This window comes from Eupeodes corollae, chromosome 1 (assembly GCF_945859685.1).
Source record: "Eupeodes corollae chromosome 1, idEupCoro1.1, whole genome shotgun sequence".
Taxonomy (NCBI): Eukaryota; Metazoa; Arthropoda; class Insecta; order Diptera; family Syrphidae; genus Eupeodes; species Eupeodes corollae.
In genome coordinates this window covers 39263764-39287721 of record NC_079147.1, presented here as the reverse complement: position 1 = coordinate 39287721, position 23958 = coordinate 39263764, and the positions used below count along the sequence as shown (strand labels likewise).

The 23958-nt window shown below is 36.7% G+C and overlaps 1 protein-coding gene across 2 annotated transcripts in view; it reads right to left on the bottom strand.

Moving 5' to 3' along the window:
- LOC129942587 (uncharacterized) overlaps positions 1-23958 on the bottom strand; it is a 300399-nt gene that overhangs the window by 17862 nt on the left and 258579 nt on the right. For both annotated transcript variants that reach the window (XM_056051592.1, XM_056051591.1), the window contains exons 4-12: positions 15915-16148; positions 15690-15840; positions 15523-15591; positions 7276-7749; positions 6945-7209; positions 6638-6881; positions 6142-6572; positions 5900-6072; positions 5713-5837 (exon numbers count right to left, since the gene is read on the bottom strand). In XM_056051592.1, the coding sequence (XP_055907567.1) occupies positions 5713-5837; positions 5900-6072; positions 6142-6572; positions 6638-6881; positions 6945-7209; positions 7276-7749; positions 15523-15591; positions 15690-15840; positions 15915-16148 (2166 nt within the window). The remainder of the gene's footprint in view (positions 1-5712; positions 5838-5899; positions 6073-6141; positions 6573-6637; positions 6882-6944; positions 7210-7275; positions 7750-15522; positions 15592-15689; positions 15841-15914; positions 16149-23958) is intronic.

Here is a 23958-nt window from a genome sequence, read left to right as displayed (position 1 = left end):
AACGAGGGTCACTTTTTGATTTTATTATTGAAAATAATATGACCATTTGTAACAGAGGCAATACTGCCGTTTTCGTCTTTCCATGCTCGGAAAATTATGATGGATGGGAGGATGTGCTTGATGTTACTTTAGTAAACAAACGTAATTTATTAGTGGAGAATTTCAGAGTTTCCCCTTTGAATTCGTTTTCGGATCACAAGTGGATTCTTTTTCAAATTAATGTCGAGTCGAAAAACCCTCCACCTTACAGAAATCCCAAAAGAACTGACTTGACGAAATTCAGTCAAATTGCTTATTCCAAACTAAGCAACTTACCGAATCTCACTAAATCAGTGAATCGATAGCAGACCTTGGATCAAAGGTGAAAACCTTTGAAACTTCTATAAGTAAAGCTTTTAGAGTCTCTTGCCTAGTTAAATGTAGCGGTGAAACCCTTCCTTCTTGGTGGAATGAAGAACTGTCCAGTCTTAGGAAAATGACGAGGACAATTTTCAATATCTGCCACAAGCATAAGTTTTAACAACCGTATAAAGACTCTCTTAAAATTTACAAGCAAGCCCTGTCATCAGCCAAACGACAATTCTTGATTACCATATTAGAGAAATCCTAGTTGGACGACCTCTCGAAAGTTCTCAGCATGCTTATCTTTAGGGCAAATCTACGAAGACTGTCCTCCGTGCGTACTGTAGAACAAACAATCCATTATAAAGAATTTACTCTTGCCACTTTCCTAGACATAGAAGGTGCTTTTAACAACGTCCTTACCGAATCCATAGAAGAATCGCTCGTTAAGTTCGGTCTTTATTCGAGAATGGATTATTTCCATGCTCTGTGGTAGAAAGATTCGGGCCACTCTAGGCAGTACAATCGAAACAAAACACGTGAGTAGGGGAACACCCCAGGGTGGTGGAGGAGGTTACCAAAGTAAAACTGAACTTTACCACCAAAACTAAAGAATCGCCCTTCACGCTACCTCGACTCAACGGTCAAATCCTATCATTGTCTTCTAGAGCAAAATATTTGGGAGTTATACTCGACTCTAAACTAAACTGGAAACTAAATATTGAAGTATGGGTTAAGAAGGCCTGTGTTGTCTTCTACGCCTGCAGCAAAACTTTCGGCAAAAAGTGGGTACTTCAGTCGAAGATGATTTTATGGACGTACACAGCCGTAGTACGCCCTATCTTAACATATGGTTCGATAGTGTGGTGGCCTGCTCTTAGCAAAGCCTATAATATTGCTAAGCTAAAGAAGGTTCAGAGAACAGCTTGCGTGGGCACCACAGGGGCCATGCGTACTTGCCCAACGGAGGCCTTAAACGTTATTTTGGATCTTCTACCAATCGACCTTTTTATTAAATACATAGTTTCCTGCAGCACTATTAGGCTGAAGGAATCAAAAAGCTGGTTGTCAAAACCTTATGGTCACAGCAACACTGCGAAATTGATTCCCTCAGATATTATCTCGGTAGACACCTACTACTGCACTCCTACTTTGAACCTTAGTAAGGGTTTTAAGTTTATTTTCCCACCCAGAGAAGATTGGGAGGATGACATCGTGTCGATAGGTTTCGACACAACCATCTTTACTGACGGCTCAAAGATGGAGTGCGGAATTGGTTCTGGGATCTTTTCTGAGTCCCTAAATGTAGCTAAATCCTTTAGGCTTCCTGACTTTGCTAGCGTTTTTCAGGCTGAACTGCTGGCAAAAAGTGAGGCATGTAAGATACTTAAACAAAGCCCAAACAAAAACCGAAATGCGGCTAGCTTTACAGACAGTCAGGCAGCTGTCAAAGCCATTAACTCGGCCACATCTTCATCTAAATTGGTCCAGCAATGTCGCAATGAGCTTGCGAGCCTGAATATTATCGTGGGAAATGAACGGACTGACGAGTTAGCCAGGCAAGGATCGGCCCTTCACAGCTCACTTGCGGAAATGGTTAACATTCCTCTTGGCGCAACAAAATGGCTCTAACATAATTACTGTGAAGCTTCTCTATAAATCTGCCCTTTTCAATTACAGGTCAATTGAGTTTTTGGTATCAAAACGGCGCACTACAGCGCTAATTGGATCTCAGGCTAGGTTGCCTTGAGATCGCCATTTCTACCTACCTACCATATTTTTTTCTAGACTATCAGATTGGATAGCTGAATTTATATTTGGTTACTCAACTATAGACCAGAAATGATCTGTTTACTCGACTATAGACCAAGTATTTTTACGTACAATAATTGCGGAGTTTTCGATTTCAAGGCGGCATTTGATATTATAGATCGAGAGGCTAATTTGTATAAAATATCAAACATCGGTGTATCTGTTTGATACGCGTCCCTGTGGCGTGAAAGTTAGTGTATAGAACAACTTCTACCACAACATTCTTAATTGAAAATGGTCTTCAACAGGGAGCGGTGAATTCGCCGATTCTCTTCAGCATTTACACCAGCGATCTGATAGCTAGTCTTACAAAGGCAATTGCGTACGCCTACAATCAATGCGTACAGAACGGCCCGAAAGGTTGAGGTTATGAGAATTCTCTTGCAGCGTGATTTCGACAAGATTCAGGGATATTGCGACGACTGGAAACTGAAAATAAATGTCCAGAAGTAGGAGACAATTCTGTTCTCGACTCCGTTGGCTATGCCCACAAGGGATACGTGCAAGAACTGGCGATGGTCATCGTTGATCTTCACGGGCAGCGATTATTGAGCAAAAGTGTAGTTAAGTACGTCGGTATCTGGTTAGATCAGTACTTATATTTCTATAGACATATAAATGCTGCTCTGACCAGGGCCAGCTTACAGCAGTCGGCTTGACCCCAGAGTGAAAGTAATTTGCTACATGGTCCTCATAAAGCTGATGATCGTTTATGGTTGTCCTGTGCGGTTCAACGTTGCCCCTTCCCAGATGGCGAAGTTTCGGGTGTTCGAGCGGCAGTGTTTACGACGCGTCGTCGCGACGCTGTACCGGTTTATATCGAACAGCCGAATCTTCTTATGTGCATTACTATTCAAATGAGGTCCTATACAACGTGGCTCGAATCAACAGAATTGACAATTTCGTGATAAAACTCGTTCGAGGTCATATTGCAAAAGCTATGTCTTCAAACAACAATTTAATTTTCGAGGCGTACTATCCGAACGACGAGTATTTAGAGAGTTCACGCTTGAGCAGCTTCATTCCACGAGAGGCATTCCTCTTTTTAGACAGATGCGGTCTGATACAAGATAGATTGGCAGTTCTGCTAATCTACCACGTCAGACGACTGGATAGGCGACTCGTGTACAATCGGGACGTCATGGCACAAGGCGGAGCAGAGCTCCTTCGGTTCAGTAGAGCTGTGTCCGAACGGGACCGATCGGATCGGTGGCTTGATAGTGATTAGTCGGGATGGGGCTTTAAGCCTTGGCCGGCTAACATACTTGTTTTATAGTTTTAGGGTTTAGTTTTAAGTAGAATAACAAAAAAATATAGAAAAAAAAAACAACAAAATATGTAAAACAAAAAATGTTAGAAAGTTAAAACCCAGTTCAATCTTTAAAATGAGGATTTGGTTGGACTGTTGGATGCAGGGGTGTGACCGCGCCCACTATACGTTCACAATAGTGCAACTGTCAGAATATTCTGACACGTGGATCTCATCGGCTATTCTCGAGAAATCAAATATACTGATTTTTAGCAAGGGAAATGGATGATACTCTATTGAGGAAAAATGAAACTTTCAGGGACAGGATATTAAAATGGTCATAGAATTTAAGTACCTTGGAGTGCCTATAACAAGTAATCGTTGCATGAAAAAAAGAACTTCAAAAAGCCACAGCTGTATTATAACTAACAAAGATATCCATCACTCTAATAAGCAGTGACCAAATCGATTATGTTTTAACGCAGGTGTGCGGCTATAAAGAATATGAGGATGTTGAAAAATCTCTTTCGTACTTTTTTATCTCTCCTTTCAACTATACCCAAAACTACATCCTTCATATTGAAAAGGGGTTACCTCTCTAGAACATCTGATTTCAAATCAACTCGTCGGAGTGTGTTTTTTTCTATTTCTAAATTCTTTGGATAAATCATTTGAAATAAATTTAGAAGATCAATCATCATTAAAATGAACTTTGAAAGATTTGAATTTGTCGCCATTTGTGCAGTGAAGTGTTGGCAACCCTGAAAAAAAAGCAATTTGACAGCTAACAGTATAGGGTTATTAAAAATGGAGCGTTATACGATAGAACAACGTGTCTTCATTATTAAAGAATATTTCAAAAATAGTGAAAGCTTGGCGGCTGCAGTTCGAAAATTTCATACAAAATATGGTCGGAATAGTGTTTTAACTTCGTCAACTGTCGTCCAAAAACAAGCCGTTCAAATGTGAATGTCGAAGCAGTGCGTGAGAGTGTTGCTGACAATCCAGGAACCTCAATTCGACGTCGTGGACAAGAATTGCAAATTTCAAGAACCTCTCTACAGCGTATACTCACAAAAGATCTGTGTCTTCATGCTTACAAAATTCAATTAACACAACAATTGAAGCCTAATGACCATGGACAGAGAAGAGAGTTCGTTGAATGGATTATTGAACATCAACACCCTGATTTTTCGAGCAAAGTCATTCTAAGCGATGAAGCACATTTTCATCTTGATGGCTTTGTCAATCGCCAAAATTGTCGCATTTGGCCGCATGTGATTGTCGAAAAACAAATGCATACACAATGCGTGACTGTATGGTGTGGATTTTGGGCTGGAGGCATAATTGGGCCATATTTTTTTGAAAATGATGCTGGTCAAGCAGTGACTGTTACTGGTGCTCGATATCGCGACATGGTTACACAGTTCTTCCTGCCAAAATTGGATGATATTGATGTGTCCAATATGTGGTTTCAACAAGACGGTGCCACATGTCATACAGCCCGTGAAACAATTCAATTACTGCATGAGACATTTCCAGGTCGTGTACTCTCTCGTTTCGGTGATCAAAATTGGCCTCCTAGATCGTGTGATTTAACACCATTAGACTTCTTTTTATGGGGTTATTTGAAATCACAAGTCTATGTCAACAAGCCCACAACCACCCGTGCAATAAAGGAGGAGATTCAACGCTGCATCAACGAAATTCAGCCACATTTATGCAGAATGGTCATGGAAAATTTCAACAAAAGAGTGCGCATGTGCATGCAAAGCCGTGAAGGCCATTTGTCCGATGTGTTATTCCATACATAACCCTATTCTATGTACTTTACGAGTCAATAAAAATATAACTATCAAAAGACTAAAAACGGCGTTTTTTATTTAATTCAAATCTTGCGTTAATTTTGGGGCACCCTTTACAAGAAAACGAACTGACACCGGACAAAGTTACCCAAATTCAAAATGACAAAGAAAGTTGGATGTTCGGCACTAAGCTACAGAAAAAGGATCCTTACAGAATGTATACAAATATTAACTTCTATTAAGTCAATCCGATCGACGACGATTTATACCAGAAATTTCTCGACTTTTATCTTAAATTGTAATTGTAATTTCTATACATATTTGTGTGAATACAACTTTTGTTTGTATTAAGATTAAGGTATTTTAATTAAACCCAAACCGTTTTATAATTTTAAAATTTTTTTAAATATAACAGTTTTTTGGTGTCCTAAACCCGGAAACTACCTAAAGTTTGAATTGAAAAAAAAGAAACAAATCACAAAGAACTAAAAAAAGACTACTTACGATCTGGAACAGTTTGAACATCAGCTTCTCCATATGGAAGATAATTGGTACAGTTGGAAAATAGTGCTTTATATTGTTTTCTCGGCTTAAGGTGTCTCAATACCAACTTCAATGATGTTATTGTCCTAAAACATAGAATATCAAACTATAAAACAATTTTTTTTTAAATTATGAATCATCAACTTACATATCTTCACATGTTGGCCTACTCGTTCCAAAATCTCGTATTTCATAAGCAAAATAACACACTCGTACGCATTTGTCTTCGAAACTTTCGTTAAAAGTGAACGAAATACTTCGAGGTTCAACATTCTGTACTCGAAATGGTACTAAAGTAGTTTCTTGAGTATCGTTTTCAATCTTAAAAAATAAAACAAAAAACAAGAATTCAAAACACAAATAAAAAGAAATAAAATTATTTGAATTTACAATTTTCCATTGGACAAATCGAAAGTCTTGTTGGAGGTTTTCATTTTCGTTTGTTATTATAAGAACACGAATTTTAGCAATTTGACAATTCTTTAGGAGTAATCCAGTTACATTTGATGGAACAATTATGCTAAAGACATCTTCATCATCTTCCGAATCATTACTGGTAACTTGTGCTCGGCTAAGAACATCTCTTGCCTGTGATTCGTCCAGAGGTATAACATCCTTAAGATTATTTTCAATGTCTTTTGGAACCGTCATTATTGTAACCGAAGATGAAATTCCCTGAAGTCGAGAGTCCTTGAAGAATTCATAAGGATGTGGACGAGTTAGTGCAATAGAAAACTGAATAATAAAATATTTAGTTTCTAGCATTGGTTTGGACCAGGTGATGAAAACTCCAGCCGTTAAGTGAAATGCTCGAATGGGTACTAGAAAGATAAAAGAAACTACATCAAGACATATACATTTCCTAAGGTGATAAAGTCGAACTTACATCCTTGGGTACAACAAAATGCTGGTTCACTGAGGAAGGAACTTTGCATTGTTTCTTCGACACTTTCCTTATTATACCGAGTCGAAGAAATTGGCAATAAGGCTCTTATGAGGATTACGAAAGGTTCATAAGTTGGCATTTGTCCAGAAATAACAACATGTTGGGAATTATGTAGTTGGAGTAAAGGCTTCGTCTCCCAGCGAAAAGGATTCTTCTGTACAAAATGTACCGTGATCAGGAAAAGCTGGAAAAAAACAGTAAACAAAATTAGAAGGATTATAAGATAGAAAGGTCCAAGTAAACTTACCGAAGTTGCACTCTGGAATGTTACATTGATTGTGTCAAAATTCATAGCATAGCATTGAACATTCTTCAGAGGATCTGGCATAATTTTTAGATCTTCACGTTTGGACAATCGCAACAAGGCTGCTGAATACGTTTCGCCAGCAATGTTCTTGGCAAAGCATTGATAGATCCCGACATTCGCTATATCAAAGGACTTGATAGTGAGGACATTTCGATCCACGTTTGTCGTATAGCTGTCCTTACTTATGGGTCTTCCATTGTGGTACCTTTAAAACACAAAGACAATTATTTAGAACAAAGTGACAGACATTCATGTAAGAAGAAGGACTCACCATGAAAATTCGGGTTTTGGATTACCCTCAGCCGAGCATGAATAATTTACAAACGCTGCCAAAGCACTCTCATAAGAATCCAGAGGTTGCAGAATCACAGGTGGTTCGGTGACAATTACTTGAAAAACCTGTGAATCGTCTTTCGTCGAACATCGATAGAATCCATCATCTCTCAGAACTTTTGCATCACGAATATGGAAGTCTCGGCTGTTGTTGCTTAGGTTTTTCGGTTGCAAGTCGAGCGATTTTCCAAACCACCATTCGATTGTTATGGAATTTGATGTTCCAAAGCAACGAAGTCGTAGGTTTGTCCCCGATGGAATGTAATGAACATCATCTTGTAAGGGAGGAAGTAATTTGTACTTGGATGGAGATGGTTTATATGAATTATTGGTAATATTTGGTGGTTCGACGTTTATGGTAATTCGAAATTGACGATGTTTCTTTTCGGCATAAGTATTTCGAGCAATGCATCTGGAAATAGAAAATTCAAAAGAAGATTAAAGACGATGTAGTAAATGAAGCATTAGAGGTCAAAACAAAACAAAGACTCTTTTTATCTAAGCAATAAATTAGGGCAGTCACGAAACATAGTCCACACCTTGAAAGTTCTGTGAAAGTATAATGGGAGAGGGTTAACATCACAGGTATTAAATATATCCAGAATGCATTTCGAGTTTTTATCTATGTTCGTGACTAATGTCCAGGACGGGACATGAAACAAAATATGATTTTTCAACAATTAGTTCCATCGAGATTAGCTCTGATGCCGCCCCATACCCATGCAAAGACATCAGCAGCAAGTACTGGCTTAAGATCATAATAGTTAAGCTCTGTCAGTAAGTACATAGATACTGAGTATATAAATTCCCATTTCTTTGAATCTCTCATGGATATGGAATCACCATTCGGTTGGACTGAGTTCGTGAATTTAAATAGAGATACAAGTCGAGTACGAGTAGGCTCTGCTCTTCCGCACTAAAAGCAGATTTGTTGCAGCTTTTAATTTATTATACGTAATTATATCTCGTCATCATCAACCATAATATCATGCAATGGATGTTGAATGGTCGAGTGGCTTTAGAGATATGACCAAACTGATTGTTATGATTATGGTGAAGATGATGACTTTGTTGTTGTTCTTTTCAAAGCCCTATATAAAGAGTGAATAATTGTATTGCATTTTATTTGGTGATTAAGTGTTAAGAACACGCTAACGTACTTTATACAGTGCTGTGAAGATTTTGTTGACACAATTCTTTCTTTTTTAATATGAAAATGCCATTGGTTAAAAATCTTAAACAACCAGGTGTAAAGGATATACACTGTTTTTGAAAGTTCAAGCTTCTCCGATAAAAGGTTTCATTTTAACTAGCCTGCTTACTGGGCAGCTGTAACTTTTTAAGCATTTATCTTTTGACATATGACAGATACAAATTTTAAAAATGGAACTGTACACGCTTTGACAACACAATGCGTTTTTCAAAATTCACTACAAAATGTTAAATTAGACAACTGTCACTTTTTAGGCTCTCAACTTTTTACATTTGATAGATCATTTCTTAAGGGGCCAGTTATAGCTATCATTGAAATCGACCCAGGAAAATGTTTGAATCGACATTTATCTACGTTTCCCTGCGATTAGAAAGCTGCTAACTTTTCACATTTGATAGATCAAAATAACGACATTTCTTAAAGAGCCAGCTATAGCTATCATTGAAATCGATCTGGAAAAATTTTTGAATTGATATTTGACGGTGTTTCGCTTTGATTAGAAATGAAAATTATTTACTGATCATTCATTTTCCTGAACAGATGATACTTTTATGTTCAAAGTGAAACGAATCGTTCCACTGATTTGTTTTCCAATTTCGCACAATTCCAATGACAGATTTCCGTCAGTAAAAGTTTTATCAGTGCATTTAAATAAGAAAATTGTTTTCGATGACCGACATTTGTAATGATAGCTGTAAACGACCTGTCCCAAAAATTTCAATGTTTGTTTTCAATGGCTGCGTTCAATCCAGATAACTTTTTGTAAGTTTTTTACGTTTAAAATAACAGCTGATCAAAAACAGCTGAGATGTCAAAAAAGGAATCCAAAGGTATCCAAGAATTTCTGGTCAATGTAGGTATCTAACAGAACAGCTGATTGAACACATGGTTGATTTTCAAGAAACTTGAACATTGATTTCAGCTTTTTGTATTTGTTGGTAAACAAAAAGATACAAAATGTTAGTTGAAGTTGTATTTGAGGATGTTCTGTACATAATAGACGATGAAGAAACTATTTGCCTCCAAATGATCTATTTTTTTAACCTTCAAAATTTACTTGTTTTGTTTTCGTTTTGTAAATGACCAATTTGCTAGCATTCTGAAGTTGAAGAACCTCATCCTGTTCCACTAAATCTTTTATCTTAAAACAATTTGGACTTCACTTTTTGTGAACAGCTGAAAGTTGTTTTTATTTTTTGACAGCTATCTCAATACAATTATCCAACTCGTTCGACAAGGTATCTAACAATCCACTTATTCAAGATACTCTATCCAACACGAGATTGAATGCAGCCAATTTGTCAAAATTCGCTACTAAAAGGTTTCATTATTAGCCCGCTATTTTGACAGCTGTCATATTTTGACATTTGAAAAAAAAACTAAGCATTTATTTAAATTTACTAAAAAAATTTGATAATTATTTATTCACTAATAGCAAAACTTAAGAACTTTTGGGAGTGTGTAAAACAACTTTTCGCCCGTCAAAAATTTGACGTTTTGAGTCAAGCTAGTGATGTGTAGAATTAAAAACATGTATGTCACTCGAAAACTAATGGAAAGCTTGGTGATTAAGCTCGTTATGTTGAAAATTCCAGGTTCTTACCTCGATGATTTAAGGAATTAGGCATTCTTCGGTATTACATTTTATAAAGACCTTAAGGCTTTAAAAGTTCAGTTAACACAAGAACTCAAGTTCTAAGATCACCAGTTTTGGTGATAAGAATAAAAGTTCTCCATTTATGTATTATGAAAATTACTTAAACCTTACCTAAAATTACTTTTCCAAAAGAAAAAAATACAATTTTTTTTTCACAGCAATTTAGACACAAAAGTTGAACTTTTAATTATTGTTTAATTAATGAGTTTCGATTTGCCAAAGAACCACAAAAGACTGCTTTAGCATAAGATAAATAGGTGTATGCACTAAAAAGAACAATAATATTCAACACAAACTGTTTTTGTTTTAAATAATTACTTAATAACCTCAACGGAAATAATTCAATGCTGAAAGAACGAGCGATAGGGTGGTGGAATGAGTTACTTTAAAATTATAGCAATACATTAATTTTAACTTGTTTTTTTTGTTCGTTCTTTTTAAAGGGTTACATTACAATCTTAATGTAAAATTTTAGATATGTTTGTTTTCAAATAACTTCTTTCCGTCGGTAAAACAAATCAATGTATGTATGTTTTATCTAGATCTTTCAAAACACAAATTTCCCTTGTATTTGAATTTTATGAAGCAAAATAAATTGATTTATTTTTGATTTCAAATCAAATCTGCAGATCTGAACTTTTCGGCAGATTAACTTTTCTTTGCACTAATAGTAATACAATTATAACAAAACGGTTAGCTGTAAATTTGACAGCTCTAACACATTCTTTAACACGCACCCAAAATTAAACTAATAGAATGACAAAAAAACATTGCCATTCGTGTTCCATGCGTCACGAAAAAATATCAATTTTTTACGGAAATCCGGATTTACCCATGGAAGAAACCATACGAAACCTTAAATTCAATGCATACCATGACAGGTGTGTTTTTTTTTTAAATATTCAACGTCTTATTCAGGTAAAATTTAAATAAACTTATGGCTGCATCCGTAGTACCCGTGGCATGATGGTTAGTGCGTGTCATAGTGTCATAGTTTAACTTTAAGTAAGTTGTAAGTTATGGATAATTAGGCTAGTTTTATGAGTTCGGATTCGGCCCAAAATTGTAGGTCCCTTCCATTCCTGACAACAGTACTCGCACACAGGAATGGTTGAGAGTTATAAGTCACTAAGCCCTGGTTCACAACAACAATTTAATTTAATTAGATACCTTAGATACCTTGTTGAACGAGTTGGATATCTGTATTGAGTTATCTGTCAAAAAATAAAAACAACTTTCAGCTGTTCACAAAAAGCAGAGAAACATTTAAGCTTCGAAGTCAAAATAGATCATAATTACCTTCTAAAATTCGAAGGCAAACAGCTTCTTTATCGTCTATTATGTAAAGAACATTCTGTAATACAACTTCAACTAACATTTTGTATCTTTTTGTTTACCAACAAATACAAAAATCTGAAATCAATTTTCGAGTTTCTTGAAATTCAACCATGTGTTGAATCAGCTGTTCTGTCGGATAACTACATACCCCAGAAATTCTTGGTTACCTTTGGATTCCTCTTTTGACATCTCCGTTGTCACAACAGCTGTTTTTGATCAGCTGTTATTTTACACGTAAAACACTAACAAAAAGGTATCCGGATACCCTATCTGTCTGAGATTGAACGCAGCCAATCTATGTTTGTCAGTTTGACAGATTTGGTTTGTTTGGAAATAATATTTCTTCTTATGGAAGCAGTTTAAAATACATTGTTTAGTATAACAAGCTCATTTAATTCATCTAAAGTAAATGAAAACAGGACATAAACATCGACCAACTTATAAGACACAAAACCAGTTAAACCTATAATTTGTTTTTATCTTTGAAACCAATTATTGGATTTTTTTTGGTTGGTTTTAGCTTCTTTCTTCTGTAATTTGACACGAATTTTTTGATTGAAGTATAGCATTTGAGGTGGAAGTTGATCAATGAAAGTAAATTTGACAGGTGGAAAACAAGGAAAATGGAACACTTTCAGTGGAACGATTTTATTCCGAAACGTAAAATCAACAATCAACTGCTCATTGAAAACGATTTTATAATTAAGAAATTAAAAATACCTTAAAGGAAAATGTGTGACAACAACGCAAGTTGTTTTCTGTTGCACAATGGACAGATTTCCGATTCCTTCAAAGTGCGTCAAGGAGTGAGACAAGGAGATGTCTTGTCATAAATTCTGTTTTTGCTGACGATTGCCGGTGTGATGACTGCCACTGTGGGTAAAAATGATACACACGGTATCTAATAGAGTCTGTTTTAAAGCTTAGCCACATAGATTATGCTTAAGATATATGTATGTCTCATAGCAAACAACACGGCAGGCTTAAATCAGATGTGTTATTTACTGCAATTAACTGGAGAGGTGGCTGGCTTAAGGATTAACACAAATAAGACCAAAGTAATGACCACGGGCCAAAGCCACACAAGTTATTCTAAGGCAGGGGAGCATAGAGGAGGTCGAGCAGTTTAATTATCTGGGAAGTATAATAGCTCTCGATGGCGGAACGGTCCTGGATGTAAACAGTAGAATAAACAAAGCCCGTAGTGCATTTGGAAATATTTCTCCTGTGTGGAACTCTAGCAAAATATTGCTACGCACCAAGTTGAAACACTTCGAATACAACGTCAAATTAGTGCTGTTATATGCTTCTGAAACATGAAAATGGTCTACCAACATCTCGAGCAGACTACAAGCTTTCGTTAACCGTTGTCTTCGCTCTATTCTAAGATCCGGTGGCCGCAAACCATTTCTAACGTTAAGCTGTGGAATAGGACCGGATAGAAAAAATTGGACCTAGACATCATGCAACGGAAATGGCGTCGAATAGGCCATACACTGAGAAAACCTAAAGAAAAACAATGCGCCCAATGGAATACCCGTGGTATTAGACGCGTTGTAAGACCAAAGACAACTTGGAGGATATCAGTTTTTAAGGAGGCTCAGTCTCAAGGTATTCAATCGTGGCCACAGCTGAGGTCAGTTGAGGTGAATCGGGATAGGAAGGCGAAGGATCTTGTTGCTGCTCTATGCTTCAGGAGTTAAAGCGCTGCTGTAATTGCAGCCGGACAACATATACAGTGTCGAGCATAAGTCATGGTACTCAAAGTGCCATGTCATTAAAAGCTTTGAAAGAAAAGAAAACTTAAGGGCTTAATTTTCATGCATCAAGTTATTTATTATGATAAAACCTCATTCTTTGTTTTACCAATAGAAAAATTCAAAAACAAATTCTATTTTCTAGCAAAAAATAATAAAACCTTTAAATCTATGAAAAAAGTAGTGCACAAGTCTAGGTACTTCTGCACTTTACTAGTTTTAACTGTTTAAATTTGTAACGGTCCTGTTGGCTTTGTTTTTTTTTTTGCATGAAGCTTGTAATATGACATGTGTGTGTCAATCAGTACAAAGCGATTGGTCGTGCAGGTTAAGGTTCAAGAAATTTTGTTGTGTAAAACCAAAAAAGCGATGGTTAGAAAAGAATTAACGGTAGATAAGCGTCAAATTATTATTAATTGCCATGAGCAAGGTAAAAGTTATGCAGATATTAATAAAATAGTTGGACGACCCAAATCTACCATACAAAATGTGATTAACCGTTACAATAAAGAAAACCGAATCGAAAATAAAGTCAGGTCTGGTCGTCCGCGCAAGCTTACAGAAAGAGATGAACGAAAAATCGCGAGTATAATAAAAAAAAGATCCATTCAAAAGTGCCCCAAAGATTGCTACCGATATACAGATTAGTTTAAATAAAACAGTTTCTCCGTGGACAGTTGCAAGATCGCTCCAGAGATCTGGGTTTAAGTCGTGCACACCTTGTAAAAAGCCGTTTGTAAGTGAAATAAATAAAAAGAAAAGACTGGACTTTGCAAAGGATTATAAAAATAAATCAAATGAATTTTGGGACAACGTAATATTCTCCGATGAGTTGGCTCAGATGGGAGGATTAGAGTGTGGAGAAAACAAGGCGAAGCCTTGAATGCTAAAAACACAATTAAAACTGTGAAACACAGTGACGGTGGTGTAATGGTATAGGGGTGTATGTCATCCAATGGTGTCGGGAATTTGACAATAATTGATGGAATTATGAATAAGGAAGTTTATTTGAACATCTTAAAACAAAACTAACAACAAAGTGCAGAGAAACTTGGGATCGTAGACACATATCACTTCCAACAGGATAACGATCCTAAGCATACCGCTACAAATGTAAAGTTGTGGATCGCCTACAACACGCCCCACATGCTAGTTACACCCCCCCCAAATCTTAACAAAATCGAACATTTATGGGATGTCTTAGAGAAACGACTTCGAAAACACAATATAACGAGCAAAACCCACCTTAAAGAGCTCCCGGTATCAGAATGGAAATTAATAGGGTCAGATGTCATGCGAAAACTTGTGAACTCTATGCCAAATCGTTTAAAAGAGGCTATTAGGCTCAAAGGTTTTCCCACAAAATATTAGTTAATTATATTCTTAACATAAAACATTCGAAACCGAATTAAATTCGTTTGTCCTTCTAGGGTACCAAGACTTTTGAACTATTGTTGTTAGGGACTAATACTTTACTTTTAACTTTTTTAAGATCCTTGAAGGATATTTTTCTGTTTTTCTTGTGTTAATTTGTTAAATAAACTTAAACTTGAATAAATCAAAACATAAATTGAAAATTGTGTCTTAATATCATTTACACAACTCATTTATCAAGAATACCCACACGGGTACCAAGACTTTTGCTCGACACTGTATATTGAAGGAAAAGTTCTGTTTAAATAATGTATTGTAATGTATAAGATTTCTACAAATCATCAGTTTCATTTCGACACCAAACATAGCAAATTTGAATCTCTAACTCGCTTTCAAACCTCGAAACAAATTGGTCAATGGCGAAAACTAAATATAAGTTGGATTTTATGCGAAACTATATTTTAAGGAAAAAAAAGCTGAATATACCCTTAAAATAATCACACCGATTCGATAATTAAATTAATTAAATGGTAGACAATTCAAATTTTTATATTTTCCACGCAATCTTCAACATAATACTTTGTGAGCTAACAGATAAATGTAAACTTGAAATGAAATCGTATAATAACAGGACCCTATCCAATAACGTACGTTCAAATTTTAAAACATCTTGTTAACTTATTGATTTATGACAATTCAAAGCGGCAGCCATAACAGACTTGTCATAATTTTCAATCGTATGTAATAAGCATTTAATAGTTTGCAATTCTTGTTTCGTATGTTGTCAAAGCACTTTAAAAAATGTTTAAAATGTACATATGTTTTGAGTTTCTATGGTATACTCACTTGTATTCCCCCCTATCTGTTTCAGTCAAGTTCCTCAGCACTAAACTCCCATTTGTCAAAATTATGAATCTGCAAAAAAATTACAAAAAAGTTTTTAAGTTAAATTTTAACAAAACAAAAACAATCAAACATTCAATTGAATAGTTTTCTTTTCGATCTTTACTCGCCTGTTTTCTTTAAGTTTTCTTTCAATCGAAATGTTCTCATGTAACCAGGTGACATTTGCCGTTGGTATACTTTGTACTGGACAACTCAAAGTAATTGGCATCCCTGGTAAGGCAGTTAAATTTGAATAATGTATTGGTATTCGCTTTAAAACTGAAATTAAATATAAATTAATAAATTTAGTAATAATAAAAAGTTTTGTAACTTATTTATATGTATGTATGTACCTGGATATTCGACAGAACAACTTTCTGACAAGAGAGCTTGATAATGATGACCCGATGTTGTTGCATTTACTAAACATTTATAAACTCCGGTGGCTTTTTGATTAATTGGCAATCTTAATGTTCCATTTTTTAGTACTTCAAAATGTTTTAAATTCGCTTGTTTTAATGTTTTAAGTTCGATTCCATTGCGATACCAAATGTAAATTAATCTTTTTACAGGAACTGTGTTTTCGTCTGAAAATATAGTGAGGATATAAATAATATTATATTACTATACATTCATGTTATTCTGCTTAAGGACGAATCTCTGTTCTTGACAGTGAGAAACATAATTTATTAAAAAAAATGGTAAGAAAGGGCAAGATAAAAGACTTTACGACGCTGACTGTTTAAGCTATGAATCAACAATGTTCTTCTCACCTGTCATTTTGTAAGTACAGGTGTTATTAAAAAAAACTAAGAACTGTGAAATTCTATGACTACAAAAATGGTCCGTTTTTAAATGCTTATATAGAGAAAGGTGGAAATACATTTAGACCTTTTAGCCATAAGCTCCAAAGTCATTTAGTTTTGCTTTCTACCATTGTTGCAGAGTAAAATATTTGTGTATGATTAAAGTTAAATAATGTTTCAAGCAGATGCTATGGCTCCTTAGCTTTGGTGTAACCCTCAAAGGCATCTTAAGGACACATATTAGGGAACTTATTAAATATTTTTCAAACCTGGAAAGATTCTTTGGCAAAACTTACTTATAAAAGTTGCGTATTGACAAGGTTTTCTCACTCGTTAACTGCGGTGGGTGCAAGTGAGAATAACGGGACGAAACGCCAATGTATGAGTTTTTGATTTATTCAGGCCACAAAGCCATTTCGGACTTTTAAATTTATCAATCGTCGCTGCTGTTTTAGCAGTTTAGAGATTGAATATAGTCGCACAAATTTGTGTAATCACACGAAAGAGTTGTCTATTCAGTAACTGAACGCTTGATTCCACAAAGCGCACTCATGTTGTACCATCTTAAAACGGTCCTGTTCGCGATAATAACGAACAAATATTCCAATGTAACAGTCATTTTTAGGGATAAAATTAAGTTTTAAGATCTTCAGGTTGACTTAACTGCTAAGCCCCATCTATTGCTAAAGATTATTAAGCGAAACAAATCTTAATAAGGTTGACAAACAGCGCGCAAAACTCGATAATACATTTCTAGACATTTTTAAACGTTGTTTTGGTTAAAGCCTTTGCGGAGTGATTAGTAAAGGTATAATACAAGAATGACGGATGCAGTTTATTAGTATGACAGCTCGTTTGACAATTATTCCAATAGCAAATCTTATACCTTTAAAAAATACACCCGACATAAGTAAGAAAACGGGGAAACCACAAAACCTCTGTAGTAAAGGTTGTGTGATGGTAAGTGCAAATGACTGTCATGCAAGAAGCCAAGGTTAAAAGCTGAAGTTCCCCTCTTTTAACCACTCCATCCTTAATATGACTCGCTAAGCGCTCTGGTTTTCTTTGAGCTGTTACACCACTTATGTTATTTTTTTGTAATTCCATACATTTTATTAAAAGTTAATAGATAGCTTGATGCTAAACTTTTGTTAGAAACTTATGAAAGTTTTACTTTCTTTTTCCACAAATAAACAAAGATTTGTGAACAATTTGGTAAGAAAAGACTGCAACTACCGTTGCTCATTACAAAGCTTTGCTTTTTTCAAACCAATTCTTTAATAAGCCAATAAGCGTTAACGGTATTAGGAACAAAAATATTAGCTTTTTAAGGGAAAGAATTGGAAAGAGATTAAGTTAGGTTAGAAGGATAAAATGCTTCTGTAGTTGTTTAAGCCAAGAATATGTCTTCAAAGTAACGGGAAGGTTAATATTAGAATCAGTCAAATTTGGTTTGAGTGATATTTGTTAAGCATTTGTTAAAGTAATTTAATTTATTATTTTAAATTTTTTGACACAATTGACAGAGATGCGTTATGTTTTTAAGTTGTATAATTTAGGGGTGTCAACAAGGTTTATTGATGCACTGGAAAAATTGCAACAACGATCATTTCCCCAAGTGTTTGATGGGAAGGAAAAATCAGACAAACTGGAAACAAACCATGGTCTTAAACAAGGTTGTAATCTTAGTCCGTTGCTTTTTACACGTTACAGTGGTTATTCTGTGGTGTTTGAATTTGTGCGGGTACAGTAAAAGTTATTATGTACGCAGATGATGTCATATTATCAGAATCAGTTATCTCAATTCAGGTGATGATAATAATAAGGATCTGGCCCTTAAGGTTGGGGGTTGTGTTGTTGGGTCACACTTGGCCACGTAAAAAATACCTTTAGTTTCGAAGCAAAAAAAAGCCTCGGATACGGACAGATTTACTGTTGACAACCCAAGCGATCGAACCAAGCACAACAACTTAGGATCTGTTCGTGGAATGTTAGGTCCCTTAACAGACCACGTGCAGCCGAACAATTAGCGGAAGCCCTAAACTGCTGCAAGGCAGATATTACCGCCATCCAAGAAGTGCGATGGGATGGACCGGGCAAACGCAAACTAAAAGACTGCGATTTATACTACGGCGACTGCTACAGAGAACAACGACAGCGTCAATTTGGGTGTGGATTTGTTGTTGGAAGTAGACTAAGGCAAAAAGTCTTGAGTTTCAACATTCTGGCCCAGCGCATTACGACAATCCGCATCGAGTCTAAATTCGCCAAAATAAGCCTAATAAGTACCCGTGGCATGATGGTTAGTGCGTTGCACTTTCATGCTAGAGTACTTGGGTTCGATCCCTGCCTATGCCATCTAAAGTCTTTTCACGGTTACTGCCTCTTGCGAGGAATTGACAAATTCTCCAAGAGTAAATCTTGTCATGAAAAGTGCTTTCTCAAATTTGTCGTTCGGATTCAGCTTTAAACTGTTGATCCCTTCCATCCCTGACAACAGTACTCAAACACAGGAATGGTTGAGAGTTGTCAGTCACTAGGCCCTAGTTCTCAAACGGACTGTTGCGCCACCCAATTTATTTATTTTATTGTAAGTCTAATATGCGCGCATCCCCTAAAAGAGGAGACAAATGAAGACACCAAAGATATATTCTTCGAGCTCATGTTGAAGACATATGAGCAGTGCCCTGGCTATGACATTAAAATTGTCTAAGGAGATTTTAATGCCAAGCTAGGAAGAGAAGACATCTTTGGTTGCATAATCGGGAGATACAGCCTGCACGACACCACCTCCGACAACGGATTCAGGCTGGTCGATTTCGCTGCGGGGCGAGACGTTCTGGTAGCTAGTACGCAGTTCACACATCTTAATATCCACAAGGGGACATGAAAATCTCCTGATCAATCAACCGTTAAGCAGATTAACCACATTGCGATCGACGAACGACATTTCTCCAGTATTCAGGATATCCGAACATTCCAAGGGGATAACATTGACTCGGATCACTACCTCGTTGTAGCCAAGGTACGTCTACGGATATCCCGATCCAAGCCAAAACAAGGCAGTACTGTGAGAAGTTTTGACGTTAGACGGCTACAATCGCAAGAGACTGCCATGTCCTTTTCCGATCGAGTCTCTAATAACCTCTTAAGGAGTCCTATGCTTCCTGCATTAAGCATTGAAAACCAGTGACAACATTGCTTTGTAGCCATCAGAGATGCCGCCTCTGAAGTGCTAGGTTTCACAGGGCAACCATAGCGAAACCCCTGGTTTGACGACGAATGCCGGCAAGCGCACGAAGCGAAACAAGAGGCATACAAAACGGCGCTGCACAAAAGGACTAGAGCTGCTCGCGAGTTCTACGAGCAGAAGAGGAGAGAGGAACACCGGCTTCTTAGATGGAAAAAAAGAGAGCATGAGAAGCGCGCGATCGAGGAGATAGAGGGATGTCACAACAGAAATGAGCTTCGTAAATTTTACCAAAAGATAAAAAAAACCTCCCAATGGTACCGTTTGGGCAGAATGACGATTAGAACGCACGCTGCTCTATCAAAGTCGGAAAAGATCTCACTGATACATTTCATGTCAAAAAAAAATTTTAGACAAGGCGATGCACTGTCAAGCGACTTCTTCAACATCGTCCTGGAAAGAATTGTTTAAAACTCAACCGTCATCACTAGGGGCACAAAGCGTGATGTAAGTAGAGGGTTTTTGAGCATTGCGACGGAAGCGAAAAAGATGGGTCATCAAAAAAGGACATACAACGACGTGTTGCAAAAAACGTCACCATGGACAGCTATAACTTTGAGGTGGTTAAGGACTTTTTCTACCTAGGCACTGCCATTAAAACAGACTTTGGACTTAGAAGGCAATTGAGAAGTAAAGTCCTCTCTCGAGCATGTAAAATCAACATCTTTAAGACACTCATCATACCGGTTCTCATTTATGGTGCTGAGGCTTGGACCCTGTCAAATAAAGATGAGAGCGTCTTAGGGTGCTTTAAGAGAAAAATTCTCGGGTGATTTTTGGTCCCGTACGCATAGATGGAGAATGGAGGAGAAGATATAAGAACGAACTGTACAGCCACATTGACCTAGGTAACAGAATTAACGGCCTAGATGGCTAGATCATGCAGAGCGAATGGACATCAACGCTCCAGCCCGGAAGGTTTTCGAATCCAATCCCGAGAGACGGCGGAGTAGAGGAAGACCGCGACTCAGGTGGTGCACGCAGGTGGGTGAAGACCTCAACCAACTTGGCGTGCGAAACTGGAGACAGCTATCTAGGAACTGAGCTGGCTGGAGACGCATGTTGGTTGAGGCCTAGGTTCGCCCAGACTGTAGCGCCACCTTAAGTAAGTAAGTTAGATTATTGTAAAACATGGAGTTTAGAAGGCAACATCGGCAATTGTAAGTTTATGATCTTTAAGAATGAAAGTAGCAAAGAGCAGAACAATTGCAATTCAATGGAAAAGATCTAGAAGGAGTTAAGTAGTGCAGCTATTTACATATGGCTTTAAATTGTAATCTTGAAATGGGAAAACTCTAGAACTGCTATGTGTGGAAATGGATACCGGTAGTGTGCAGAAGAAAAGTAATGTAACCTACAGACTAGTATGATACCAGAAAACATCAAAAGGATTTGGGGATCTACACGCACACTTTCGGCTGTTTAAAGAATTTCTAATCGGAGAAATGAATGCAGGAAAAAGGTGGTTTCAACAGCATTGTGACATGGCTAACGCAGCGAGAATGTCAATGAATTTCTTGCGTGGACACTTCCCCGAACGGCTTATCTCTCTTAGAGGAGATTTTCAGTGACCAGCACGATCGCTAGATTTATCCCTCCCCTGTTTTTTTTGTGGGGTTACATCAAATCTCTGGTTTACACGGATAGTCCGTGTTTGTTATCCAAAAAATAATATTCGTACTGCTGTTTCCGACAAAGTCACAGATATGCTAGAAAATGGAATCGCACAACGCATACAAATATTTAATACCTACTTCAAAAATGGAGATTCTGCCACAGCCAAGTATCGAGCTTTAACGGTTTAAATAATCGTCCAACTACACAAGCAATAGGCAAAATTGTAAAGAAATTTAAAGAGGCTGGATTGGTTACAGATATTGTAAGACCTGCGCATCATCGTTTCGCTCATACCACTGAAAATTTAGCTGTTTTAAGTGAAAGTGTTACCGAAGACCTGAATGTGCCGATTTCTTCTCGTTCTCAGGAAATAGGACTATCTTACGTTACATTATGGCGTATTTTGAATTTAGATCAACACCTAGGTACATCCGTAAAAAACAAGAACTGAAGCCAGCCCACCATTCAGATACATTGGATTGGGCTTGAACAACAGGCGGTGTACGGCGATTTTTCCTACAAAATTTTCTTCAGCGTCGAAGCACATTTCTTACTCGGTTGGTATGTTAATAACTAATATTGTCGTATTTGGGTTTCTCAGAATCCTGAAGTAATAAAAGACAGGCAATTACATCCACAAAAAGTCACTGTTTGGTGCGCTCTTCGGTCCGGATTGGACCTTACTTCTTCGGAACGACTGTCATCGTCAATTTGGAGCATTAGGATCACAAGATAAGTGACTTTTTTTGCCTGCTGTTGAAGAATACGACTGGAGAATATGTGGGTTCAACAAGAAGGTGCTACATGACACACAACTCGAGTGAATATGGCTTTACTGCAAGAGACATTGGCTGGCCGCGTAGTTTCTTGTCGTTGCGATATCAACAGGTCACCAAGATCATGCGATTTGACACCTCTGGACTTTTTTTGTAGGGCTATAATACAAACAATATTTTATATGTGTTTTATTTATGTTAACTTTTGAAACCGCAATATGGATAATAGTGTAAAACTTAAGCAGTCAAACAAATGTATTTTCTGATCGTGTACAAACAATGTTTGATTTCTATCAAAACATAAATTTGGCAGAGATTGAACCCAAGACCTCTGCCACAATAGTACTAATTGTACTAACCATCACGCCACGCTTACTGAAGGTTTTATATCGTTATATAGATAAAATAAGCTCTTAAAAACTGTCATTTTCGAAATTCAATCTTTATGGCGACAACATTAATAATATACTCATTTCAATTTTATTCAATTACAAACATACTTGCTCTATTTTATAATTCATTCATATTTATCGCAAAACGTAATATATTTTTGTTTGTCATTTAAAACCTTATATTTTACACAAGAATCGAAAAATTAATATTGCGCACAGGGAGGACGGGCGGGGCGGACAGGGCCGGGCGTGGTGTAGAATATAAATATTTTGTATTCAACATGTTTTGCAGCAATATATCTCATAAATTATAAAATTTCATCATCAAATGCCAAAACAGTTGAATATGTTAATATTCAAATAACATTTTGTATGTTTTTTTTTTCTGTTTATTTCCAAATAAATATTATTCCCCTGACAAATTTAAATCATAATAAGTACAAACATATCTAAAAAGATATAAATGAATGAATGAATGTAACCTACATGCAAAAATATAAAAACAAAAATCCATAAAATCCATCTGACTCTTAGTTTTTTATTTTTTTTCATTTTTGTTTTTTTGATAAACTGTGAGCTTTAAAATTTAAATTCGTATCTTGTATTTGAATGAATCTGGAAACAAGAATTTTTATCTATTCCTCCATGATAGGAGTATAAGAGAATTTGTGTTTATTCAGATTTGTATCCTTTAAGCCATTACACAGCTATGGCCAGAATAATAGGAACAATACTTAATTTTTGGTCGGTTTGACGCCTGTTGCAATTCTGAACGGCAACAAATTTAAATTTTAACCATTTTAGTTAAGTTATAAATATTTTTGAATAATGTTTCTTAATTTGTGATTTCCAAAAAATGGAGTTTGGAGTTCATTAGCTTCAGGCTGGATCAGAAAAATAGAAATTTTTAACTTAAAAAATCACTACATTTCGACATAAAATGTCACTTTAATTTTGTGTTTAGTATGGCCTGGCAAAAATCCTCGTTTCAAAACCTCCCAGTGGGTGCCGGGCGGTAATGATCACCACAGTTGTCTTGCACGTTGTCAAGATGGAGATCAGCTAAGGTCTATCCTATACTTCCTAAACCGTATACAAAACCGAAACCCTCGAGTAGCAGTGCAACTCGAGGATCCAAAAAACCACCAGAAGGCGTTCTTCTCAGGAACCGCTTCAAAACGGCCTCTCACATTCTTGCCAGGATTTCCAAACAATGAAGAGACCGGAGTGATTCATGAAAGGGACGCCCAGTCGAGAAAAGGCCGCTGGTGAGCATAAATAAAAGCTCAGTTTTGGCATAAGGAATGCCAACATTAAAATTCTGCAGAGTCGGGGAACAGACCCGACAAAGCTGATGACAACTTTGAGGTTGACGATGTTATAAGCGGAGTGGAGATCCGAGCCGGGCCCCAGCTCTGCAGCTAAAAATAATTAAAAAACGCGCTGAAGGTCATCCAGATTAATCTGAAGCACTCTAAGGGTGCTTTAGATAATCTGAGAGTTTTCCTTAGGAAGGAAAACTTCGACATTGGCGTTATCCAAGAACCGTGGAAAAA